This window comes from Globicephala melas, chromosome 4 (assembly GCF_963455315.2).
Source record: "Globicephala melas chromosome 4, mGloMel1.2, whole genome shotgun sequence".
In the NCBI taxonomy this organism is placed as follows: domain Eukaryota; kingdom Metazoa; phylum Chordata; class Mammalia; order Artiodactyla; family Delphinidae; genus Globicephala; species Globicephala melas.
Genome location: NC_083317.1, coordinates 93,634,444 through 93,650,150, shown reverse-complemented (window position 1 = coordinate 93,650,150; position 15,707 = coordinate 93,634,444). Strand labels below are relative to the sequence as shown.

At 41.7% G+C, this 15,707-nt stretch overlaps 1 protein-coding gene across 3 annotated transcripts in view; it reads right to left on the bottom strand.

The window, feature by feature from the left end:
- The window catches only part of NCEH1 (neutral cholesterol ester hydrolase 1), a 62,852-nt gene extending 52,238 nt beyond the window's left edge, over positions 1-10,614 (bottom strand). Inside the window, exon 1 of one of the 3 annotated variants that reach the window (XM_030863429.3) lies at positions 10,351-10,614. In XM_030863429.3, the coding sequence (XP_030719289.1) occupies positions 10,351-10,488 (138 nt within the window). In that variant the 5' untranslated portion in view covers positions 10,489-10,614. The remainder of the gene's footprint in view (positions 1-10,350) is intronic. The other 2 variants (XM_070045480.1, XM_060298414.2) reach the window with 2 other exon arrangements.
- Between the last annotated feature and the right edge of the window lie 5,093 nt (positions 10,615-15,707).

Genomic DNA, 15,707 nt, shown 5'->3' with positions numbered 1-15,707 from the left:
CTGGGGGTGATGGATGGGAGCTGGTTCCCTGGAGGGTTAACAGTCAAATCTGGGCAGAACAGGGAGCACAGGAATCACTCCATAACTTTGCGTTGATTATGCTGATCAATGCAAGTCACATAAATGCAGGCTGAGCATATGTCCAGATTTGTCTGGGAATAGTTCTGGTTTAAGACGGTTGTCTTGGCATGATTACTAACAGCAGCCCCTATCACTCTCAAAAATGTCATGGTTTGGACAATAAATTATGTGGCTACCTAGGTATATGTAACTCGGGGACTATATCTTTGTGTTTAATAGCAGTAATAATAAACGTGTATTTAAATAGTTACAAACTGTAAGGAAGAGAGCTTCCCAACAGGTAGGCTGCTAACGGGTTACAGATGGGCTATAAGAGATTGATGGTTAGGTGTTTTACAGAGGTAAAAACTTAAAACCATTTTTTATAACTTTTCAAAATTTATCAGAGTTGGTATTCTCTTTGAGAGCCATTTGTATAATTTGCTTTCTGAATCTTGTGAATTCTGTCATTCAAGCCCTTATAGATTCCCCTGGTATTTCCTCCACTTTTTCCTGGCATATAAAAGTCATCAAGTCTCTGACATGAAAAAAGACTGGGAAACACCAGTGTAGATTAATTTAATGGTAGGAGCTCAAAAAACAGTCAAGATACAGTGTAGCTGTGATAAAGTTATCATGAGCGTTCCCAAGTGCATGGCCACAGCCATGAGGGGCCTGTCAGAGAGCAAGCACCAGGGACAAAAATGGGCAAATCCATCATGGAGGACTTTGTTTTCAGGTCACCCAGGCCCAGCAGTGAGAACGTGAAATTAAGAGTCTAGGAATTTTTATTCTAGTTCTGTTTTGCCACTATAACTAATCATGTGACCTTGGGGATATCATCGACCCTTCCTGAACCTGTTTCCTCACTTGACAAATGGAAATAACTAAGGCCAGCCAGTTATTCACTGTAAAAATAAAATGAGATAATGTAAGGGAAACCCTTTGTAAAACCTGGAGTGCTATATACATATAAGGTATAACAAAAAATTATGGGGTTTTTTTGTTGTTGTCTTTTTGTTTTTGCGGTACGCGGGCCTCTCCCTGCTGTGGCCTCTCCCGTCGCGAAGCACAGGCTCCAGACGCGCAGGCTCAGCGGCTATGACTCATGCCCTGTGGCATGTGGGATCTTCCTGGACCGGGGCACGAACCCGCGTCCCCTGCATCGGCAGGCAGACTCCCAACCACTGCGCCACCAGGGAAGCCCAATTATGTTCTTTAGGGTCTCATTTCTATTAGGGTTAGCCTCCTCCTCCTCTTACTGGTGAGCCTCTAGGGTTTCCCTGGTAGGATCACCAATCCTCCTCTCACCCCACACACATTCATTCCCACCACTCCCACCACCACCCCTTCACTGACCTCTGCCAAATCCATGTCTCGAGCCCAGCTGTCTCTCTCCCTCTCACTCCCAAGCTCTGGTCTTGTATATGCAAACTATTTATGAACAGCTATCCTTAAACCAGTCCCATGGACACTTCAAAGCAAGGTGCCAAACTCTATTACCTTCACCCTCAGATATGCTCCTTTTCCTAATCAGGGTCATCATCACCATTCACCCAGTTACTCCAGAGTCTGTCCCAAGAGTCATCTTTGACTCCTTTCTCTCCTTCACTCCATATTAGCCTCCCACGCCCCCTCCATCAGCAACTCTGGTCAGCCTCACTCCAAACCAGTCCCATTTTATTAGTTCATGCCCTCCCCTCTTACCTGGATAATTGCTTCCAAGTGGTCTTTTGCCCTCATTTGGTTTCTTAAACTCTAGCGTCTATACTGCCACTGAGAAAGACTGTTCTCAAACACAGATCTGAGCATGTGATTTCCCTACTAAAAATCTTTTTCAGTGGCTCCTTTCTTGGCCCACAGAGCCCTTCATTACCTGGCCTGTGCTTCCTTCCTACCTTCTCTCTCTGACTTCGGAGTTTTATGCTCCAGCAACTCTGAACCACTTTTAGAGACTTAGCTTGTACCATCCTCTCCCATTGGAACAATCGCTTTGGCTGGAATGCCTTTTTCACTCTCCTTTCTCTCCCTCTTCTCTTCCCCAACTCTTCCACTCAGCTAGCTCTTACGGAAAGTCAACAATGGTTGAACTCTTGAACTCACAGTAAGACAGGCTTGAGTTATATCGTGACTCCACCTCTTACAAGCTTTGTTATCATGAGCAAGTTACTTTTATTTACAGTTCAGTTTCCTCCCTTGTAAGATAAGGAAAATAAGAACATCCATCTCATAGAATTATAGCATGGATTAAATGAATTGCATGTAAAGCACATAGCACAGTATCTGGCACAGAGTAAATGCTGAGTTATATCCTTAATAGATGTTATTTTTACCATAAATGCTCAACCTTGATAATTCACAGTAGAAATCAATGTGAAAGGGAGACATCTGTTCCTAATGCCCAGGTTAACATTAGATGTCCTTTTTAAGGCTCCTATAGCAACCCCCAAATGCCTCCATCATAACTCTTCCTCTATCAGTCAAGTGCACAATCTGTAACTGTCAGTAGGTTTGTCTCCCGTCACTGGACTGTAAACTTCTCCAGATTAGGTGTGTGTCTTATTCTGTTTCACCAACTCCTAGCATTAGGGTTCAGTTAATATTCATTGAATTAATGATGACTTCTGAATTTTAATTTTGTTAAGGATAGGATATTAAAGTAGGATTTAAATTTCATTTTGGAAACACTGAAAGATAGATTGTTAAAATTTCATAATAAGACAGATTAGGTAGGGAATATAGCTAGGTTTGCCACTTGGAAATTTAATTATATGTCTTAATTCTTTATAAATATAAATGAAGAAGAAAATAAGGGATAGTTCCCATATAGTTTCACTTGGCAGTAAAAGTAAAAATATGCTCACTAATTTAAAAGAAGTAACTGTACATTAATAGAATGTTTAAGAACAATTATTACACTTTCACACCTCAGAGAAATGTTTTCATATCAAGCTCAAGCCACATGTTACAAATAGGATGTCCCATTAAAATGAAGTAATAATGATGGCATTTCTGTGCTCAGGGCCATATTTGTAGAGTTCTGGGAAAAATAAAAAGGAGAATTATAAATTAGGTATTGTCTTACACACTTGTAGCTGATTCAATCTGACCTTGATATTTGATTGGATTCACCGGCAGGTACTGTCTACTGAGACCAACTCACATTGAGCACCTGTCAGAACTAATGCTGATTAAATACTGTGCCCTTAAGCTATTCTTAAAGCCATTCTGCTGCCAGGTGTTTAAAGAAAATCCCATTAAATCAGCTAAAAATTGTGCTTAGTGAAATCTCTAATTTAAAGTTAAATTTACGTGACAGTAGTAAACATTCCAGTTCATGAATGGTTATGAAAAAGGTTACCAAGTTGGAATTCTGCATGGCATCCAGCTGAGCTGTCATTTAAACCATACCCACACAGTCCAAAGGCACATGCACAGAGAATTCAGGTGAGGTCACATTAGATTTCAACAAGTTCGGAGATATTTTACGGGATGAAAAACCTTGCTCAACTAGTCCAAAAGCACTGCCATTTATAAGAAATAAATAAAGTCAGCAGAAACACCAGGTTCAATAATCTCTCTTTTATATTATGTCATCAAAAAGATACGTAGGGTAAGAACTAGAAAGCTAGGAAATAATCGAGGGAAGACAAGCCACACTCTGGCTCTGAATTCTTTTGAGATACCATTATTACCTTTAGTCACCATCTTTATCACCCCTCTGAACTGTACATAACCACTCCCTCCCATGAGCTTCTGAAAAACTTGTCAGCTCTTGCTTTTTTTACATTTTATTTTATTTATTTATTTATTTTGGTTGTGTTGAGTCTTAGTTGCGGTTCACGGGATCTTCATTGCAACACGCAGGATCTTTCATTGCAGCACGCAGACTTCTCTCTAGTTGTGGTGCAAGGGCTCCAGAGCTCATGGGCTCTGTAGTTTGTGGCACACAGGCTCTCTAGTTGAGGGGTGGGCTCAGTAGTTGCAGCACACGAGCTTAGTTGCCCCACAGCATGTGGGATCTTAGATCCCAAACCAGGGATCAAACCCGAGTCCCCTGCATTGGAAGGTGGGCTCTTAACCACTGGACTACTAGGGAAGTCCCTTGCCTTTTTAATAGCTGTATATTAACATGGCTTCTCATCGTACTAGACTGCAATTTCTTGTAGGTCAGACTCAAACAGTAAGCTTTCAATCTGTGTTACATCCAAGTGACTGAGCGTGAAGCCTGCTATCGTGATAGCTGTCAAAGGATCCAGGATGTGTTTTTAAAAGCAATGTATATATAGGGTTGGCCAAAACGTTCTTTCATTCAGTTTTTCCATAAGATGGCTCTAGTAGCGCTAAGTTGTCTTTAACTTCACTCGAAACAATTTTGTTAGATTGTATTGTGACAGCTGTCATATCAGCGTGCATTTTTAAAAAACTTATCAAAATTGGTGAATTTTCATTTTAATATTGAAGATGGAAGAAGAAAAGCTACACTTTCAGCATATTATGCTTTATTATTTCAAGAAAGGTAAATATGCAACTGAAACACAAAAAAAGATCTGTGCAGTGTATGGAGAAGGTGCTGTGACTGATCAAACATGTCAAAAGTGGTTTTCAAAGTTTCGTGGTGGAGATTTCTCACTGGATGATGCTCCACGGTTAGGTAGACCAGTTGAAGTCAATAACAATCAAGTCGAGACATTAATTGAAAACAATCAATGTTATACCACATGGGAGACAGCCGACATACTCAAAATACCCAAATCAAGCACTGAAAATTATTTGCATCAGCTTGGTTTTGTTAATTGCTTTGATGTTTGGGTTCCACATAAGTTAAGTGAAAAAGAACCTTCTTGACCATATTTCTGCGTGCAATTCTCTGCTTAAACCTAACGAAAACATTTCATTTTTAAAACAAATTGTGACGGGCGATGAAAAGTGGATACTGTACAATAATGTGGGATGGAAGAGATCGTGGGGCAAGCGAAATGAACCACCACCAACCACATCAAAGGCTGGTCTTCATCCAAAGAAGGTGATGTTGTGTATATGGTGGGATTGGAAGGGAGTCATCTATTATGAGCTCCTTCCAGAAAACCAAACAATTAATTCCAACAAGTACTGCTCCCAATTAGACCAACTGAAAGCAGCACTGGACGAAAAGCGTCCAGAATTAGTCAACAGAAAACACATAATCTTCCATCAGGATAAAGCAAGACTGTATGTTTCTTTGATGACCAGGCAAAAACTGTTACAGCTTGGCTGGGAAGTACGGATTCATCCCCCATATTCACCAGACATTATACCTTCGGATTTTCATTTCTTTTGGTCTTCACACAATTCTTTTTTTAAAATAAATTTATCTTTTATTTATTTATTTTTGGCTGCATTGGGTCTTCATTGCTGTGTGCAGGCTTTCTCTAGTTGCGGCAAGCAGGGGCTATTCTTCGTTGTGGTGTGTGGGCTTCTCATTGTGGTGGCTTCTCTTGTTGCGAAGCATGGGCTCTAGGTGCTCGGGCTTCAGTAGTTGTGGCATGCAGGCTCAGTAGCTGTGGCTCACGGGCTAAGTTGCTCTGCAGCATGTGGGATCTTCCCGGACCAGGGCTCGAACCTGTGTCCCCTGCATTGGCAGGCGGATTTTAACCACTGCCCCACCAGGGAAGCCCCAAAATTCTCTTAATGGAAAATTCCCTGGAAGACTGTAAAAGGCACCTGGAACAGTTCTTTGCTCAAAAAAGATTAAAAGTTTTGGGAAGATGGAATTATGAAGTTGCCTGAAAAATGACAGAAGGTAGTGGAACAAAACAGTGAATACATTGTTCAATAAAGTTCTTGGTGAAAATGACAAATGTGTCTTTTATTTTTACTTAAAAACCAAAGGAACTTTTCCCCAATATTTTTGGGAATTCCCTGGCAGTCCAGTGGTTAGGACTCGGTGCTTTCACTGCCTTGGCTGGGGTTCAGTTCCTGGTCAGGGAACTAAGATCCCACAAGCCATGCAGCACAGCCAAAAAAAAAAAGAAAGAAAGAAATCTATTTTCTTCATAGAACAATTGCTAAAATATTAATCACATTGATATGCATTGCACATCAATTCTGCTTTAGAAGTAGAAAACCTCCTACAAAAAAGTTTTAAATTAATTTCTTATTCCATGTTCATTGTAGAAAAACTAGACTATACAGATAGGAAAACTGAAGATATAATCTTATGGCCCAGAAAAAAAACACTATATTTTAAATTATATCCTTTAGCTCTTTCTATACATCTATATATAGATATATAAAACTGTATGTTTTGATAAATAGGTATTTTAAATGGGATTACAGCATATATGCTGTTTTGTAGCATTTTCCCACTTAACACCCAGTACAAATCATTTGTAGACCATTAAACTTTATTTTTACAACTTAAATTTTTTTACTGCATAGTTTCCAAAATATGGGTTTACCATATTTACTTAATCTCTTATTGTTCTTAAATTCTTTTAAATAACTGCAGAAAAAAGAAGAGAAAGGTTGCTGAATCCTCCCTCATATTTCTCATAAGTGGCAGTGCTTTTGGACTAGTTTAAAAAGATTTCTGTACCACCTGTGAAATGTTTCTATCTTTATAGCGACAGCTTTGACTATATGCATAATTACTTAAAATAAATTAATCCAGAGGGATTTCTGGGTCAAAGAAAATGCTTCTACAGTTTCTGATGGATATTGCCAAACTGCCCTCAAAACAGTTGTTAAAATTTACATTTTCTCCAGCAGTGTATACGTCTCAATATCTCTACCTGTACTGGGATTACCATTTTTAAAAAAATCTTTGCTTGCACAGCATTTTGAAATGTCTTCAGAACCTCCCCCAAACTCCCTCCTTTTGTTCTTCTAGTCTCCTGCTGCCCGATCTTCATCTAAACCTCTCTCCACTGTCCTTTCCAGATCTATTTTTGTTTGTGCTTTTCCACTGCTCAAGTCTTACAATGGCTTTGCTATAACACTGAAAGTTGCCTAGCTAGTATTTTATCCCCTTAGCCTCTTAGAGCCAAAGTATCAACCAACAAATCTGATAAACTAATCCATGCTAATGTTAAGGGGCTCATTTCCAGCCACATGTGTGAAATATAACTCGAGCAGTTTAACAAAAATATATTATCTACATCAGCAATGCATTTATTTAACTTACAGGGCAGTGGTTCTCAATTTTGCTGCACGTTGAAATCACCTTGGGAACTGTTAAAAATACTGCTGCCTGGGACTCATCTCCCAAAGATTCTGAATAAATTTGGTATACTGTGTGACTTGGGCTTTAGGATTTCTGAAGTCTCCCTAGGTGACTCTAATGTAGCATCTGTGTTTGAGATGACTTAAGAAAGATCCTAAGTAGTTTCTTCTTACGTAATACTGGAGGATGCCAAGGAAGAAAAAGTACAAGGAACATAATCTCAATAATCTGACTCATCTGCAGAAGATAAAGGAGATTAGAAGGGGCAGCTAGGGGTGAATCATTTGTCAATGACAACAGGATAAGAGTAGCATTCACTTTCTTGGCCTCGAGGCATCTTAGTTCCCAGACCAGGAACTGAACCCGCACCCCGTGCAGTGGAAGGGCAGAGTCTTAACCACTGGACCACCAGGGAAGTCCTGAGCAGTCACATTTCTTGAGGCTAGGCAGGTGCCTGCTGTGTTAGGAAGTAGGCCAAGCCTCATCTTTGAAGTATTGATAGCCTTTGTAGTTAAGCTAATCAACTCAAACTAAAATGATTTGGGTAACAAATGTTATGCCACGCAATTTAGTGACAGCATTCCAGGTTTCATTCCAGGAGGTAAACTACTTCCAGGTTGCATTTGCTTTATTGTTTCAACAAAGTTGGGCAGTACCACAGATTTTCCCCACAACCCATAGTGGCCCTTTGGGACAACTCTTAGAAGAATAACTACACCAGTTCAAGCCATTTAAATACATTATAGCACTCTTACAAAGTAGCTATTAGCCCTATTTTACAAGGAAAGCTGAGGGTCAGAGAAGGTTAGTAAATGGGCTAGCCTCAAGCCAGCAAGTGGCCTGGCTGAGGTGGGATTCAGGGAAGCAGGACTCTTAACTTTAACAGTCATATTCTATTTACTACCAAGTGTCAAGCCATGTTTCCTTTTCCCCAGGACAATTTGAAGTGACATTGGTAAATTGCTTTCCTGGGTAGAATATGCTTCCTTGTGGTCTGAATGATCTTTCTGATACTTTACATTTCAGAAGACAAGTGATGAGAGCCACTTCTGTGCTAACCCACCTCCGGCCACAGTGTCAAGTAAGGACACTCTGTTACCTTATCTATCTCTGTGACCTGGCATTACAAACATTATCATTCCCAAACACCAGCTGAGAGCATACTCTGCAGAGGACTGTATGATCCAAAGGCCTTAATGGGTTGGCTGCTTCGTTGGGGAAGAAAAGCTTTTTTCCAAACCTGGCTTTTCCCAAATTACTTATGATAGGGAAGATTTCCTAGGTGACCAGAAAAGGAAGAATAATTTCTGTGGCCACCATAGTAGTTTGACTCTTTTTTTTTTTCCTGTTTTTCTTATTATTAGTCATTATTCTTTTTATTGTAGAGGGTCATTTAAGCCACCCAGGTAAATACCATTGTACCCGAGAATCTTTAAAGGGTTTTACTCCCCAGCTACATAATTTCTGGAGGAAGAGAGTGATTGTAGGGCTTCCTGTACAAAAATTGCCTTTCTTGGAGCCAATGCTAGAGAAGGGAATGGTAATTCTTTCACCACGTCAACACTGTAGTAAGCAGGAGGGAAGGAAGAGGCTCTATAGCCTCAATGGATCATACCTAAGAGACAATAGGGGACTTAGGGGTGGAGAACGATGCTGGATTCAAGAAAAGCAAAGTCGTAGGAATGTGCTACAATACCCTAGTTAAGGGACTCTTTTTTTTTTTTTTTTTTTTTTTCGGTACGCGGGTCTCTCACTGTTGTGGCCTCTCCCGTTGCAGAGCACAGGCTCTGAACGCGCAGGCTCAGCGGCCATGGCTCACGGGCCCAGCCGCTCCGCGGCATGTGGGATCTTCCCGGACCGGGGCACGAACCCGCGTCCCCTGCATCGTCAGGCGGACTCTCAACCACTGCGCCACCAGGGAAGCCCAAGAGACTTTTTGATAGGACAAAGCTTCAGAGACTATGTAATCCTACACACAATTAGAATGGACAGGGAAAAGGAACATCGACCCTCTAGGAAAACCATGGGGTTTTTTTTCCCTCTAGTTGTCATTCTTGAAAGGAGTTTACCAAAATAACTCGAGATTAAAGCTCAAGGTTGGGGGAAGGGAGGAGACTCAGTTTTGGAGGAGGGTTAGGAGTTTAGATAGAGCAGGATGCTTAGAAATACTGTTCAGTCATAGGGCTCAGCCTTGACTACAGATTGTAGCTTAGATTTTAGATTGTCTGGCACTGAAAATAATGCCTCTTACATAGAATAAACCAGAAAGTTACATTTTCCTGTCTACGGGGTTAAAGAAATACACACCCGTGACACAGTAGAGAGAACTGTCACCCTGCCAGGGTAAGCCAGGGTATCCTGGCTCAGGCAAAGGTTATCTCCGCGACAGTTAAAGACAAACTAAATTCTGCAGGGCAGGCCGGAGAGAAATGCATCATGCACACACCGGCTGCCACTGCCTCTCCCGCCAGCCAGGTCTCCTGGCCTCTTTTCTTGCTGAGCTGATGAGTGCCACGCATGAAATGCGAGATCTGTGCTGTTCCCCAAGTACTTGGAGGAGCCCAGCCTGCTGCCCCCGGGAATAGGGGGCTCCACTGTCGGGGACATTGGGAGGTCACCCGCGCCCGAGTCTGCTTTTAAGGTGGCTGCACTCCCAGGAACCAGAACCCGTTTTTCCCAGACCCTTCCTAAAACATTTAACTCACTCTCTGCCGCCCTCTATAGGAGAACAAAAATGGAGGAGGGGTGGTTTATAAAAGGCTGGAAGATCCGTTTCTGGCGCTGCAAACCAAGAAAGAGGGGGACATTTAGGAAAGACGAAGGATTAAACAGTCGTCAAATTCTATTCAAGAACTTCACCTTCTCCATTACCAACACAGAAGAAGAGACACACATAGACCTAACCCTCTGCTAGCAAAGAGAATGCGACACCCTGAAAATGTCAGTCTGAACCACCTTAAAAAGCGATCGCATCATTGCGTTAGAAAAATTTGTATTCTCGTGGGACAAGGTCCGGAAATTCTGTTTCCCTCTTTAAACATTGCTTAAGAGAAGGGAGAGAGAATCGGCGCTGGGCTACGTCTCACCACTTGCTGTGCGCTCCGGAAAGTGGCGTCCAGCAGCATCAGCTTCCAGGGGTCGGACACGGAGCTTGGCAGGGGTATGTAGATGTAATAGGCGGCCAGCGCCACCAGGGCGGTAAGCAGGACACACGACGACCTCATCCTCCCCCGGATCGGCTGGCCTGCCGGGTTGACGAGGAGGAAAGGATAATGCCACCAAAGACCTCAAGCAAGTTTCTGCAAGGGCCAGCAGCTCATTCACCGGTTTCTTACATGTCCAGGAGCCAATCAGAGGCGGCGTCAGGAGGAAGTCGGAGCGCTGACGTGCCCCCTCCACTGTGTCCTTGCAAAGTGTTGCAGACGCTTCAGGTCTGAGAAAGCTCTGGGGCTGTGCTGGGCGCAGAACAGCGCACTCCGGAGGACACAGGTGTGTATTGCACCTTTGTGACCAAAGGCTCCCTCCTGAAGGTTCCCAAACGAAAACACGCCCGGAATAGTTTCGGTGTGATGAGTCTCTGTCTGTCCAAACTACGTGGGCCAGTCTGACTCAAAATGGAGTCCGATGTGAGAAAGATAACAAGATGATAATGATAAAAATCCACTGTCTTCAGCCAGATTTGCAATGGAATGTAAATTCTAGCTGTTATGTGGTAAGAGAAAGTAACAAATTCTTATAGCTCAAGCAGTGCTAAGCCAGTAGTACATCTAGCACCCAAATCTTGGTTTCCAGATCTCATTCTCCAGTAAAAGGAACCATGACCCTTTGCCATGGCACCGTGGAGAAAAGCCTGATTATTGGGCTGGGACAGGTAAAGTACAGGATGAACCTGTTGCTCTGTAAGATAAGGAAGTGCTAAAAAATGATGGGAACTGGTCAAAAGGACACAGGTGGCAGCTTGAAGGGTCTCCCATGGCTAAAGCTGGAATAATTTTAGCATCAAAATAAATAATAATGGATTACAAACCATTGAATAAAATAAATATCTAGGAGTCTATACTAATATAAATAAATAGGAAAACACCACGTGAAAAAAATTCTTTCAAGTGGGTTGCTGGTAGCAGAAAAAGCATTTGAATCCAGATTTCCTATTAAAGATGGGGGGAGGGGAGGGGATATAGAATGAGAGAGAGAGAGAGAGAGAAAGAAACTTCACTAGCAGAATTACAACCAGAGATCCAGAAGAAAAAAATTGGAAGAACTGTTTTAAGGAGGTGGTTAGAGAATAACTCCAAACTTATTGATCGAGGCCTTAAAACACCTGGTACATATACTTTTGCAACTTAATATACTAATTTAAATTTAACCTAATCCAAAGTAATGAAATAATCATAAATTTGGGACTGAAAATGAGATTCTTGGGAGAAAGTTGGCTTCCTATTCAAAGTTTGGAATAAAACATTTATATGAAGGGTACACTTCAATGATGTTTCAAGCATTCAAGTTTGAGATCATCATTTTATCTTTCTTTGCAGTTACTAGTTAAGCATATAAGTCTAAACAGAAAGAGATATATAAGTTTGTGAGTGAATGTATGTGCATAAAGTTAGAAGCTAATCTCTACGGGTAATTACAAACAATCCCAGAGCTACCAACCGAATTGACAACTGGATTGATTCACATAATTTTCTTTCAGGTAATCTGTAAAATAATTCAAAGTTTTACCTCGTAGACTTTAATATTTTCTTCCTGGATTTTGATTATATTCATAAAATCATAGATCTTAGAGCTGATGACAAAACAAACAAACAACAACAACCTCACACCTGACCCATCCTTCCATCTTCAGCCAGTAGTTACAAGCTTGGTTTATAGATGAGTCTTTTGAGGCCCAGAGCAGCTTGTTCATAGTCTTCTAGTTTGTAAGTGATAGAACTTACAAACCAGGTTCTGTGGTTAACACTTTGAATGCATTAACTCCTGCCTCTCAGTGCTCTGTAGCTTCCCTTCAGCAGTGCACTAAGAGATAGAAACCAAGAAAAAACAAAGAAACCACTATGATTCTCAGTGCTTCTTCTGTAGATCTGAGAGTCTTTATAAAATGAAACCAATCTGAGATAAATTTAAACAGCTTCATCACTTGTTTCTAATACTTCATTCATTCCACAAATATACCTGGTCCACACTAGGAAATAAAGGAGTGGGGGCAAGGCAGTAAGGTCTCTGCTCTTTTTGATTTTGCGTGCTTGGTAGTGATGATAGTTGTGGGGTGAGAGTAAGGAAAGTAGAGAAAGGAGAGCCAAACAATAGATAAATGATAACAATTAACAGGCATGGAATGCTAACCACAAGCCAGGTTCTGTGGTTAACACTTTGAATGCATTAACTCATTTAGTCTTCACAACAATTCCTATGAAGTATGTGCTCTTCTTATTCTGAAAACAGAGGCACTGAAAGATGAAGTGCTTGCCCCAAGTCACCTAGGTAGTGGGAAGTATAGCTGGGATTTGAGCCCATGGAGTCTGGCCCTTGTGCTCATGTGCTTTACTGCTCAACTCTGCTGCCGAGTGGTTAGGATTGGGAAGAAAATAGAACAGGGTAGTGTGATACCTTGTGGCTGGTTGCTGCTTTAAACTGGGTGATGAAGGGGACTTCTTTAAGGAGATGCCATGTGAGCTGACAGCTGAATGACTAAGGAGACAGCCATGCAGAAATCTAGAGGGTGGGGAACAAGTGCAGAGGCCCTGAGGTGTTACGAGGTCAGGGAACAGAGAGAGTGCTGGAGAGGTAGGGGTCATGTGCAAGGGGCGGTAGAGCAGGCACAGTCAGAGAGGTAGCACGGATGCAGAAGGGTGGATCGTCTAGAACTGTGTGGGTCATGATAAGGAGGTGGCATGGGAAGCCATTGAAGACCTTGCAGCAGGGGAGCAAGAGAATTTGATCTGTATTTGAAAAGAAGCACTCCAGCTGCAGTGTAGAGAACAGGAGGCTTTTTCAGTCATCCAGATCAGAGATGATGGTGGCCTGGATGGGCAGAGCTAACAGTGGGACAGAGAGAAGGGGCAGATTTAGAATACATTTTAGAGATAGAGGAGACAGGACATACTCACAGATTGTGAAGGGTGATAAAAGGAGAAGAGTCAATAAAATACTCTGCTTCTAAGGAAATAATGTGTGATTTGATGTTTAGGCAATTGATGTTTCTATTTATATAGAATATCTTAAATTAGTTTTTATTAAGATCTCCTAATTATATGACATAGTAATATCATTGCTTAACAGAATTTTTACTTTTATTACTTGAAATAATTTACCCAAAATGCCATATACTACGCCATGTGAAGTGGGCTTCTTCATCTAAGGACAAGCAGAACTTTAGTTCAGCAAACACTTACTGAGTTCTGCTGTCTACAAAGCACTGTGGTAGGTGCTGTCGTGATAAAAATGGTCCCTTTCCCACAAAACAATGTCCACTCTAGTCAGAGAGAAAGTCAGATAAACTTTTTATTATCTGAAATATACAAATTCCAGAGCTATAGAGAGGAGGAAATCATGAGTAGATCTGTTCTAGAAGAGTGAGGAGTAAGAAGACCTACAAGAAAGGTGATGACTGAGCGATTGGGCAGGTTGGACAGGAGTGTGCAGGTGGATATTAGGTAAGATCATCCCAAGCAGAGAGGAGAGCACACACAAAAGTCCTGAAATGTGGTATGAGCTGCAAGCAGTTCAGATACTTCTCGGGCATCAAATGCAGGAAGGTGGAGAGATTAACCTGAAGAGTTAGGCAGAGGTCATGAGATGCAGGGGCTGGTGGGTTGCGCCAAGGAGTCTGAACATTATACCCTAGGCAGTGGGAAGGCACTGGATGATTTATGTTAGATCTAGTGACAATGGAGAGGGTATGTGGTCTGGAGGAGAGCAGGGGAAGCTGCTGGCAGTGTGTTGCTTCCAAGGTGTCCGAGAAAGATGATGCTATTGTAGTTCAGACTTGTATGAAGTGTTGGTAATGGGGTTGAAGAGTCCGAAGAGATCTAAGAGGTAGAATCAGAAGGACTTGGAGAGGGAGGGAAAAGGTGATTTCCCAGATTTCTTGTTGAAGCAACTGGATAAAGAATGGTGGAAGAGTGAAGATTTGAGGGAAAATGACAAATTCACTGGGGAGTATTTGGGTTTAAGGTTTCTGTGGAACATCCAAGAAGAGATATTGAGTAGACTCCTAGACAAACAAGTCAGGAGCTCATGGGAGAGGTCCAAGCTAGAGATGTAAGTGTGGGAGTCTTCATCCTATAACTGAAGCCCTGACAGTGGAAGAGAGAGAAGCTAAGAGCTTGGGAAGTGCAAGGAAGAAAGCCAGGCCTGAGGGCCTTGACATTTACTGATTAGGAGAAGGAAGAGGACAAGTTGACAACAGAGGCCAAGAAGAAGTGGTCAGAAAGGGGACTGTCTGATCTAGACAACTGAGTAATGATGGATAGTGAAAGTGAGAGAAACTCATTCAGAAGTTAAATTTATGGAGTTTCCTAACTGGATTCTTGAAAGGGGAGAGAGAGGATGGAGTTAATAATGACTTCAAAGTTTCTGGTTTGAGTAATGTCATCAACTGACATAAGAAATATTGAATGCAAAGCAGGTTTGAGGGTAAGATGATGAGTTCAGTGCTGTGATGTACTAAGAATTATATTCAACAACCTCCTTATCAATATGATCTAAATTCAGTGTTAAATATTTGATTAAGGTCAAAGCCACTACATGATATGCTGAAGAAAATTAGTTTGTGAATTACTATATTTATAATGTATGTGCCTAATTTTCATAATCCCTCTACTGATTATGGTTTGAAGCTCATCCTTGATCTTGCCAATTGTGACATTATACTCTCTTAAGACAGAAAACCTTGGCTTGTGTTCAAAGAACAAAAGGAAGTTTTTCTTTTTTCTTGCAACCATCCTATTATGGTATCATCCAAAGATCTATGGCTTCACACACACACACAAATCCAGCATGGACCAGCCTATGGCAACTTCACAAAAACAGCCGTGATGCTCCTTGATTGGGAGCATCACATTGCCTCCTCTTCCCATCATAAACACACAACTCAGCGACCACAGTGACGTCCAATCTCCCAGTTTCCTGGATCTTGCCCTCAGTAATGTATTAGCTTCCTATTGCTGTTGTAATAAAGTAGCACAAACTGAGTGGCTTAAAACAACAGAAAGTTATAGTCACACAGTTATGGAGTCTAGAAGCCTAAAATCAAGGTGTCAGACATCCATGGTCTCTCTGAAGGCTCTAGGAGACAATACTTCCTTGCCTCGCTCATGCTACCTTCTGTGGTTGCTGGCAATCCTCAACGTTCCTTGGATTGTAGATGCATCCAATCTCTGCCTCTTGTGTTCACATGACTGTCCCCCTGTGTACAGGTCTTTGTGTCTCATCTTCTTAT